This window comes from Etheostoma spectabile, chromosome 6, assembly GCF_008692095.1.
Source record: "Etheostoma spectabile isolate EspeVRDwgs_2016 chromosome 6, UIUC_Espe_1.0, whole genome shotgun sequence".
NCBI classification, from domain to species: Eukaryota; Metazoa; Chordata; class Actinopteri; order Perciformes; family Percidae; genus Etheostoma; species Etheostoma spectabile.
Window position 1 is genome coordinate 9,843,985 of NC_045738.1, and position 10,918 is coordinate 9,854,902.

Sequence of the window (10,918 nt, forward strand, 5' to 3'; positions counted from 1 at the left end):
CAATTACAAATCACTTTTTTTTTATTTGGATAAGGAAAAACCTCAAAACACCCTTTTTATAGGAAAAAAAGGAAGAAGTCTCAGGAGAAGCAACAGAAGAGGGATCCCTCTCCCAGCCAGGATGGACAGATATGCAGTAGATATGGTAGCCTATTGTTTTGTATTATTCTGTATTCTTCCGTATGAAGGGTTCAGCCTACAACTTTTGACCATTGCTTATCTGTTTTAGAGATGCACAGTTATTTTGAGGCTGTTTAGCCAATCAGGTTTATTATGGTTTTACTTTAAGACCAAAATAAAGATCAATTCAAATAGTCAGGCAGCTTACAGTTATAGAGCAAAAGGTTTTGTGTCTCAGGGACTTTTTTTTTGTACTGGAAAACCAAAAAAGGCGAGTAGGTAGCATGGAAAAACGCCATTAGACGAGGGATCTATGTGGGACACTACTACCCCCGTTGCTTTCTTTTAACCACTATCCTCCCAATACAGCGGCCAGCATGGTGATAGTTTTCTCCCTCATTGCTGCTGCAGGAGCTGGAGCCTGTCGCTTGGCAACCGCCCCTGCTTTCCAGCATCAGCACCACAACGGTGTGCGCGCGCTCTGCCGCATCTTCGAGTTGCTTGCACGTCCGGCGTGCCTTGTCATCACGCAGGGCAGGTTTCGGTTTGCAAACACGATACATTCCTTTCCCAGTGCCAGAGCTGTACCAACGACCAGAGGAGGGAGGGGCGAGTTAAGAGAAGAATTACAAATAAACTTGGATGGATTTAAAGACGCTATCCCGGACATAGGTAGGCTACAGGCTATGTTGCTATGTTCATGTAACGTCTGGGGGGAGGCAGTGAGGTAAACGGCCGGGATACACACAAACAAAACACACGGGCTGAACGGGATGCCCGCGTGACTGCAGGGAGGAAGGAGGTGGAGGAGGGGGGGGGGGGGGGGGGGGGTCTAGGTGCGTGTGTGGACCACCGCAAAAAAAACCCAAGGTGGAGTTGTCAAATATCAAAACCTGATAGGAAAGAATAATTCCAACCTGGCTGCTATTTTTGGTGCAGTTTGAAAATCGATGGAGGATATTTATTTCCTGTTCACGTCGAGATAATTAGTCTCGCTTCCCAAACGAACCGATGTGATCTTGGGGCTTTGATCTCCACACCGTGTGTTTCTTTTCCGTGGCAGGATGAGGACCTAACATAAGGTCGCGGAAGGGACACGCACATGTTCGGATGTTACTCCTCCTGATTGGACACACGGACTGACCGGCTCATGTCATCGCTGCTGGTGTTGAAACAACGAGGGATTTGCTGCTTTTCTTTGGGATGCTTTAAAATTTGCGGCCTGCTCGGGTCTCCGGTTACCGCAATGCAACTGGATAGAAAAGAGGGAGAGGTGGAAGGCATGAGATGGAGAGGAGGGAGGGAGTAGCAAGAAGCAAATGAGTAAAACAATGATGTAGGCCTAGCCTATAGTTGCAAAAAACTAGCCCCATCTGTGTGATTGTGTTTCAATCGGAGAATGGTACAGACTGTACTCTATAGGTGAGAGTGGCAAGTGAAGTGCATGGGGTGAGAGAGACACTGTAGGCTATTGAGTATCTTAGGATCATGGCTGAAACATCAAATGAGGTGAGTACGGTGGCTGTAAGTGTGTAGTAGTTGCTCAATTCTCAACTTTCTGCTGACAAAGTTCTTGAACTTACTCACTGGACTATAGTGGGAACAATGGGGTATTGCGCAGAACCTATGGCACCAGCCAGTGGAGAACTTGGTGCATAATTGTGACAGAGTGGAGCTCTGAAGCCAGCATTTATGTCTCTCCCTCTTCTACTCGCCTGCACTTCTACCCATGTGCTCAAATTTGTTTTATGAACCCAGAGTAAGTGTGAAACAAGCCTCATCCACATACAGCCTGACATGCCTTCGCCGTCAGACTCCAGCAGCGTGGCTTCGGCCTCGGGGTCTCGAGGCTGGTCCGACAGCCGCAGGGGCATGTCGGGTCGGGGACCTGGTGGGGCACGGCTACTCCTGTACCTAGGGCTGTGCCACCTAGGCCTGGGGGCCATGGTCCTGGCCTTCTCTTTCACCAGCATGGCCTTCACCTCCTCAGCCCGAGTGAGGCAATCCTGTCCATTCTGGGCTGGCTTCTTTGTAAGTGTAAATCGGATTGAAAACATACTGTATTAAATAAGAATATAACAGCAGAAGGGTTTTCTGATGTAAGTGGTGTCTGTTTGCAGGTGGTGGCATCAGGGATAGTTGGAATAATCTCATGGAGGAGACCTCTGACGCTGGTGGTATGTATGTTTCCCTCTGATAAAAGGAGCATTCTTAGCCCTAGGTGTAAAACCATGTGTCATAGGGCAATGCTGGATAACCAACGTGGGGCCCAGAAAATCCCATGTGTGTCAAACCGGTTATGGTACGTTGATTAATTTCAAATTAGTCTAGCAATATGCACCACTAAAGTATGATATTAACTCAAGTGAAGCCTTGAGAACACAAGCTCGCCACAAGGTTTCTATAGTAGCCTTAAGGTGGGTCCCGCATGTTAAACGGGCCCTGTTTAAACATGTTGTACATTCTTTGTATATCTTTACATAAAAACAATACTATTTTATTCTGAGCTTATTTTGCATATTCATGTCTTAATTAAGTTAAACTCCTAGGACCTAAATAACCAACCGTAAATGTGGGGGTGGTTGATCTGGCCATGACTTGGGGGGCAAAAAGTGTTCTTTTTAAAATCAATCCAGGTACTCTACTGATTAGTTCCTACTCTCTAGCAGAAGATATGTTTATCAGTTAAATCCCCTGGCATAGTCTTTGGTTGGAAAAATAAAACTCTGCACACTCTCGGCCTTCCATAGCATGAGTTTTGACAACTCTGCTCTGTGCTCCTCCGAAGGTGTCACTGTTCATGCTGCTGTCTGCAGTGTGTGTGATCCTCAGTCTGGCCGGCTCAATGCTCTCCTGTCAGAATGCACAGATGGTCAAGTCTATGCTCACCTGCCAGGTACACAACATTATGCAAGTGTTTTCTCGTCTGCCTAATGCTGAAATGCCCTTCTAGCCAGATCTATGGGGAATGTGTCAGGAACAATTGTGAATATGTTTTTTAAGGTTTAGTTCAGTGCTTAACCCTTGTGTTGTCTTCCCATCAAAATTGAAAATCAATGTTTTAAACTTTTTCTTATGTTTTTGCCCCTTTTTCAACCGTTTTTTTCAATACTTGTGAAATTTTTGACGTTTGACACTACGTAACACTAACTTATTATTTAGTTTTACAGTTGTTTTTGGAATTTATGGTCAATAAACCTAATTTATAGGAAATTTTAGCTAAGGTTTGAGTTAGAAAGGCGGAAATTAGGAATTATTTAGACTAAAATTAAAGGAATATGTCTTTTACTCAATACTATTTTGAAACCACTTTTTTTTTTAAATGCTATGAAAATTAATAAGACACTCAAAAAATTATTGAAAGCAAAGATTTGTACTTGCCTAAGAGCGTTGTGTGGAATCAATCATGTTATTTTGTATTTTGGACAACATGAGGGTTAACACCAATCGTCTGTGTATGGGAATGTTTGTAGGTGGAGGATGGTCTCTGTGTGTGTTGCGCGCCCACTCACTCCTGCTCCATCACAGAAGAGGAGACCCTGGTCCTTTCCCTGAATGCTGACTGTCATTCAGTCAGACATCAGCTGAAGGTAAGATGTATCTATATTTTATCACAAGGTTAGTTTCACAATTTACAAGTCTATCTTAAAATAATAGTCAGGTGCCCATATTAAAATTGAAACAGGTTTTTCTCTCTGTAACCGTGCCTCATCATTCATACTCGGCATTAAAAGATCCCTATGCGCTTTTCAGCGTCATCATTTTGTGCAAAAATGTATTTAAATGTTTATTTGGTGGTTACCAGGGTTTTAAATACAAAATCTCCTGTCAGACTTGAAAAATGGTCATATAAATATGATATATTCCCACCAATAAAATGCTTTTCTGTTCTGTCAGATTTTGACTTCCTGAATGCATATTTCTCTAAAGGACCTTTTGTTCAGTGCATGCGGTCTCAGCATTCTCTCCACCATCATCTGTACTCTGTCCACTGTGACCTGCAGTATCCACATATTCTCTCTGGACCTTGTGCACCTGGTAAGTACAAACACAACACATTTTACATTTGGCAGGCTGGCTCTTTCCACAAATGACAAGTACTCAGCAATAAACTACACAGCTACGTATTTGAGAGCAGACTTTGTACAAATGTTGTAGCTCATTACATCTATCGGTTGTATGATCTGGATGTGTTCCCCATTCTCCCTGCCTAGCTGGCCCCACATCGCTCTCGTTCAGTCAACCCAGAATGCACCACTCCTCAGGACGCTTTCCTGACCAACATCATGGACTTTGAGGAGTTTGTCCCACCCATCCCTCCGCCCCCCTACTATCCTCCAGAGTACACCTGCAGTTCTGAAACAGACGCTCAGAGGTACCACACTTAATAAGTATTATTATACATCACTTGTGTGCCGAATGTAATAGCCATACCATGCAGACACATTGGACAATGTGCAAGAAAATTATTGTTTGATAATTTTTTGTTTTATCATCCAGCATCACATATAATGGCTCCATGGAGAGCCCTGTTCCTCTGTACCCCACTGACTGCCCCCCTCCTTATGAAGCTGTGATGGGACAAAGAGCTACAAGCCAGGTAAGTGTGTGTGTGTGTGTGTGTGTGTGTGTGTGTGTGTGTGTGTGTGTGTGTGTGTGTGTGTGTGTGTGTGTGTGTGTGTGTTTGTGTTTGTGATGCCCTATACTGATCCTTGTCTATTTTGACTGTCAAGGCAACAGTGTTTGACCCCCACGGCACTGAGCTGTCTGGAGAGAGAGGGACTTCTACTGCCTTCAGTGGTGAAGGTGAGAAGCTGTTAAGTTTTAAAATATCAACAATCTGCTGAAAGGAAATAGCGTAGCAAAATTACTTTTAGCATGAATTAAAGTAAATTATTACTTACGGTATTTTAAGGAGGTATGAGTTAAACTAAAAGCAAAATATGTCCCTCCATAATAAAGGATTACCTTTCATTATTAGTGTCCATGGACAGTGGATCTCTGTTGATGTCAGAGATTGTGGACATCCCAAATGATTCCTCCCCCTCTGAGGACTCCTGCATGATAGAGGTTGGGCTGAGGACCCAGGGGGAGAGGGGCAACAGGAACGTTGGTGTGGTGGGAGACAGCGGGGAGTACATCAGCTTTTGTGGTCCCGCGTCTCAGGCGCCAGAGAGTCCTCTGGCAGGGGGGCCGAGAGCCAGACGCTTCCTCAGAGGTGAGAGGTCCAACTCCTGCTCTTCACCCAGCACAGCGACCTCCACATACAGGTGAGGACAATCGCACACATACAGACACAATTTAATAATGTAAAATCTCTACTGATGATGGTGCACTCCTGTTTTGTCCTGCAGGTCTCCAGTATTGCGTCGCCAGGCCATGCTTGCTAGGAGCTGTTCCCAGCTGGAAGCAATAGAGAAATCCATCTCCTCACAACCATCCGCCATCCCAGAGTTTCGAGTTCGCCCCTCCACTCCCTTACGCCAAGGAGCTACCCCGACCACCTCTGCTCCTCCCATTTTATCCTCCTCAGCTGCCAGTGAGCAGAGTGGTGCTCAGCGTAATGGGCTACCCTTCCCGGGCCAACCATTGTACCTTCAACAAAGGGCTGGGAAGAGTGAGAAGGATGGAGAGAGTATAAGAAGGGACAGTGAAGGGCTCCTACGTCTTGTGAGGTCACACAGTGAGCCAGGTCTCGGCTCCTCAACTGACACAGGTAAGTCAGACACCAAAAGGAGTACATCTACCACATTACTATTTCAGTGTTCAAAACCTGTCCTTGTATCTCCTCTTCTCTAGTTGACTTTGGCTCTGGAGGCAGCAAAGTATCCATAGATACAGGTAGGAGAGTATATCTACAAGGCTTTAAGATGTGATGTTCTGGTGGCTCAGTGGTCTAAAGCACAACACTCCCTGGGTTTAAATCTGGCTTTGTTGCATGTTATTGCCTCCTCTCTTCCTTTCTGTATCTCATTGGCGATTTTAGACCCTTTTAGGGGGGCTCAAGTCTACTAAAACTACAGGTTCAAAGAGCTTGAAACAATATCCTGTGTCGCTGTCCCCCATGCTATGCACCTGTTACCCAGTCAAGGGTTAGGGTTAACAGAAACGTGGTGTTGGCCAATCGGAGGTGGTTGTGCCAGACTCCCGCCTTTGGCTGAGTCTCTATCTAATCTGTCTGAGGGAGAGCAGGAGATGGTTGTGAAGTTAAACATTGGTAGTCCCCACAGGGGCTAGGGTTAGGGTTAGGGTTTCATGGCGCAGATCAGAACCCAAATTGAACTATAATCAACTAAAATGGCTAAAAGTTAGAACGTTGAGTCAAACTGGTCATTATTACTGACACTTATAAAGTGTTAGGTTTAGTTCCATCATAGTGTTAATAGAGTCAAAAAAAGTTAGCTGACGTTGTTGTTCAGTAGCTCAGAGATTATTGGCTAATGAAATTACTGATTTAGCGAGGAACTGTATCCCTTTCACATTCTCATTAGGGGCTGAGGCTACTGTCTCTTATCACATTTGACTGTCCAAACAAAAGAGCTCCAAAAGAAAACACTTCTAAGTTGTTTTGATGAGATACAATTAACACATTTGCACCTAATGGCAATAATTTATCAAACCCTCTTAGAAACTAGTGCATTCTGCAGATCTGTCCCTAAGTGCATGTGATCCATGAAACTCGTACACATCTAATTTGCCAGTGATTTGATTACACATTGATAAATTAGATGCTGCTGTGGAAACAATAATGTGCCTAACAAGTTTCTCATTTACAGTATTATTTTCAAATGACACGTCCTGCTTTGTGAATTCTGTGCTTTTTGTCCTTAAAACGCTTAACATGAAACATAGCAAACGATCTGCAGTGGTTGCAGGACTTCACTGTAGGACTTACACATACTGTATATGAACCATAGACCGTTAATATTATTATATATACAGTCTTGGATATGAACACATATACACATATATGAACCTGCATCTTTAAGAGTTTAAGTTGCCTAATTTGTACTTTATAGTAGATATATTGTATTCACTGTCACATTTTAACACAAAATAATATGTTCCTATTCTTTCTTGCAGAACATCTGACATTGATTCTAATAGTGTTTGATATTCTGGTCAGATATACAGCATATTTAAAAAAAAACTACACATTTTCAAGCAGAACTGTATCGCACAGCTGAGCTGAGATAGAATTGATACAATTGGAGATCAGATGTAGCCAGTATGGGCATCCTGAGTGTTTGTGTATTCTGAGCTCTTGTGTATTATGTTGCCAGTCTAATGCCAGATAATGTCCGATTTTGCTGTTAATTTCAGTTACCTTCTCTTTTCCCTTATTTGTATGTAGTTAAGGAGTTAGCATTTTTTTTAAGATTATTTTTGGACATTTTTAGGCCTTTATTCGACAGTACAGCTGAAGAAATGAAAGGGGAGAGAGAGCGGGGGGGGGGGGGGGGGGGGGGATGACATGTAGCTAAGGGCCGCAGGTCGGAGTTGAACCCTGGCCCGCGTCGAGGAGTAAACCTCTATATATGGTCGCTTGTTCCACCAACCTATCCGGGCGTCAAGGTTTAGCATTTAGCATCTTTTTGAGTAGTTTAGTCAATATTGTGTTTTTATTTTAAGTCAGTCCTGTTTTTTATTTTGAACTTGACGCTACAATTTAAGCTCCTGTAAAAGGATTCAAAAATTTGCAAATTGACTCTTGATGAGGGCTGAAATATTTCTCTTTTTTCTGACTCGATCTCTCATAGGTCCATCCTCTGAGGCATGTCTCTTGCCCCCCACCTCTTTGCCTCCTGCTGCAGCTCTGCCAAGGAAAGGCAGCATGAAATCAGCAGCCACTGGGTTGCAGGTCCCCTCTAAACTTCCCCTCACCTCACCACTGCATTTACCTAAAGACTGCCACCGTTCCCTAGGAGACCTTAAGGTTAGTTTGAAAAAAGTTGATACCGAATCAACAAACTACAAAATACAAAAGTTGACACTCAGGGTAGCAAGGGCTGGACGATTGTTTGTCTTATTTTGTCTTCCCCTTCATCTCCTTCAGGTGACTCGGGGACTGGTGGCTCGCTTCCTGCAGCGCTCCAAACGCAACCTATCGCCCTCCTCCGAGCATACTGGGAGCACAGTCCAGGGGCCTAAGAGAAGGAGTGAAGTTGAGGGCACTGCCACCAACCACATGCCCTTGGAACAAGTATGACACATCGGATTAACCTTATTTATTTCCTCCTATCTCCAGTTCTCTAGTTCACTGCATCAGAATAATTCAGTGTTTCTGCAAGTAAAGCTGTCTGCTTTTTGTCTAAATGTTTGCTGGACAAACTCATCTCCAGGTATTGCTGACACCTTGGAACACCAGCCGAAGACACCCCAACCATCACTCCCACCATCCTCATCGCCGTGGACACCACCATTCCCACAGTGACAGTCGACACAACCGGAACCACGCTAGTCGGGCACCAGAGGGGATCCACCTGCGCAGCTGTGGAGATTTAAGCTCCTCGTCCACTGCGTCACTACGGCAATTAGTGACGCCTCATCCACCGCATGGGTCATCAGGAGCTCTTTACTCAGAGTCTGCACTGTGAGGAGGGCAGGAGGGTGGAGAAGGGATGGAGAAAAAAAATGGGATGCATATGAGTTGATAGGGTTGTAAGGAAGACGAGGGGAAATAAGGAAGGCTAATGAAATGGAGAGCAGGGCAGTTTAGTGGAGATATCTAGTTCTGAAAATGTGAAAGTCTTCCCTCCTTTTCCTCTTTGTCACTTCCATTTTCTGAAACCAACTGTGCAAATGGCCTTATTCAGCGGGGCTCTTTACCACCCTGAACATAAGCCCAGAGCTTACACTATTTCATCTGTACAACGGTCACTAGATGCTTATTTCTCGGCAGTGTGGTCCCTGTTCTAACAGAATAAATCAGAGACAACCAACCAGAGGCATCTTTTCTGCTGTATTCTCCGTTCCATCTCTCAGTACTGATCTAGAGACATATTTTCTTCAAGACTGGAGAGAGAACTCAACTAGCATTCATGCTACAACAACCACTTACTGTCATGTAGTACATTCAGTCTATTACATAACTATGGGTTGCAATATGCTTCTGGCCCTTTTGTACATTGCTAATTATCCACAGGATCACTCAGGTGAAGTGATCATGGAAACCCTTATTTTGTCTTCCACTGTTAAAAAAAATGCATCTCAATAAACATATAGTTTGCTGAGGTCGCACATGAGGACACATGCTCTTACATGGAAAACCCTTAACTGAATTGCTAATTTTGTCTTTTTCTTTTTGCAATTCAGTTTCCCACTTTCTCCACGTTTATCCACCTCCACATTGGCCTTTAAAAAAAGGCAGCCAGCATTTGTAACATTTATATTAATGCACACCACAGACACATGCTCAGCCTTTAAATGTATTCTCTGTGGGTGGCCCCTGGACACGGTGGTTTGATTTGCATATGTGCATGTTTTGCTACAGACCCCCCCCCCCCCCCCCGCATACAGCAGGAATCTTGTGAATTCAATCCTGACCGTCTGTGTAACTATGTAACATGTCCTCAGAGTGTCTTTATCTGCATGTTTTGACAATGCTTCTTACTTTTTTCCTCTTGCACCCAAGACCTATGTAGCCATTTGAAATGTGTTTGTGGTAATGGATAGCTGAAGGTGATGGCCAGGGTCGAAGATGTGCAGTGCTCCCAAAGTTTTTGCACCAGATCGATCTTAACATGCCTCCTGATTTGATTATGATATGGGTTTGAAATGTTACAAACCGTAACATAGGCAGGCATATCTGTGATCCTATAAGATAGAGGTGTAAATTGAACTGTGACTCTGATGACATTTAGAGTCTCTCGCAATAAACGTACCGACACATTTGTTACATAGTTAACTTCCCACTATGTGTTGGCATGGTTTTCTTTGGACTTGCAGGTGTTGAGGATGGGTGGTACACGGAAAAAACTTTGTAAGTCTCAAAAAGAGCTTTGGGCTGCTGACTGTGAACATATGATGGGTCTGGCATTTCTGAATATAGGATTTTGAAGTGTTTCAATATTAGTGTCAGATTGGAGTTTTATTCTTTGAAAGGTCTTTTTTGGTGTGATCACTAAATGATGATATTGACATTTTGGATACACTCATATGTATGTACCTAATTTAAAAAATGTACACGCATACACACCTAGCCTGCACACATGCACACACTCCTTTATTAAGGCACTGAGCTGTATTTCTACCTCCTGTCTTGCATAACACATTATTTATTTGGAGAAATGTATATCTGTATGGCAGGATTAACTGGCTAGAGCATTGAAACCTGAATAGTTAATGTATCTAAATATGACACCTATTTCAAATTTTCAATGCAGTGTCACTGGCAAAACTTTCAATGCAAGTTATGTATTTAAAAATATGAAATAAATGATAGACATCAAATAAAAATACCTTTGTTGGTGGTTTGTACATATAAAGAAGAGCAGAATCCCAGACAGGAGTGTATGGTTAATACTCTGTTTTATTTATTTTGTATCATTTCTACTCGTAAAACTATATTTGTGTAAATACTATGAGAGTTTCTACAATGAGGAAGGAATGGAAGTAACAAAAAAAAATAGAATTGAAATTTATGTGAATTGAAAAATGTAATTTCCTCTCATTTGCTCGGTGTGTCAAAAATGTTGTATATTAAAAATGAAGTGCGGTTGCGCAAACTACAGGCTGAAGGCGCCCCTGGCTTCATAATCTCCCCACTCCACCTAAACTCCACCTCTCCTCAATTATA

At 43.3% G+C, this 10,918-nt stretch overlaps 1 protein-coding gene across 1 annotated transcript; it reads left to right on the plus strand.

The window, feature by feature from the left end:
* The first annotated feature begins 605 nt into the window (after positions 1 to 605).
* fam189b (family with sequence similarity 189 member B) lies at positions 606 to 10,578 on the plus strand. The gene is made up of 14 exons (XM_032518909.1): positions 606 to 2,151; positions 2,241 to 2,297; positions 2,909 to 3,016; positions 3,594 to 3,710; positions 4,051 to 4,158; positions 4,335 to 4,495; positions 4,621 to 4,720; positions 4,854 to 4,926; positions 5,102 to 5,390; positions 5,475 to 5,836; positions 5,920 to 5,961; positions 7,881 to 8,056; positions 8,177 to 8,323; positions 8,463 to 10,578. Exons 1-14 carry the CDS (start codon positions 1,918 to 1,920, stop codon positions 8,715 to 8,717), a joined length of 2,229 nt encoding a protein of 742 aa, XP_032374800.1. The 5' UTR covers positions 606 to 1,917; the 3' UTR covers positions 8,718 to 10,578.
* The last annotated feature ends 340 nt before the right edge of the window (positions 10,579 to 10,918 follow it).

Coding starts and splice junctions, on each gene's coding strand:
- fam189b (XM_032518909.1), top strand. CDS start 1,918: ATGCCTTCGCCGTCAGACTCCAGCAGCGTGGCTTCGGCCTCGGGGTCT. Junction 5,391..5,474: donor ACAGCGACCTCCACATACAG/GTGAGGACAATC, acceptor TTTGTCCTGCAG/GTCTCCAGTATTGCGTCGCC. Junction 8,324..8,462: donor ACCACATGCCCTTGGAACAA/GTATGACACATC, acceptor ACTCATCTCCAG/GTATTGCTGACACCTTGGAA.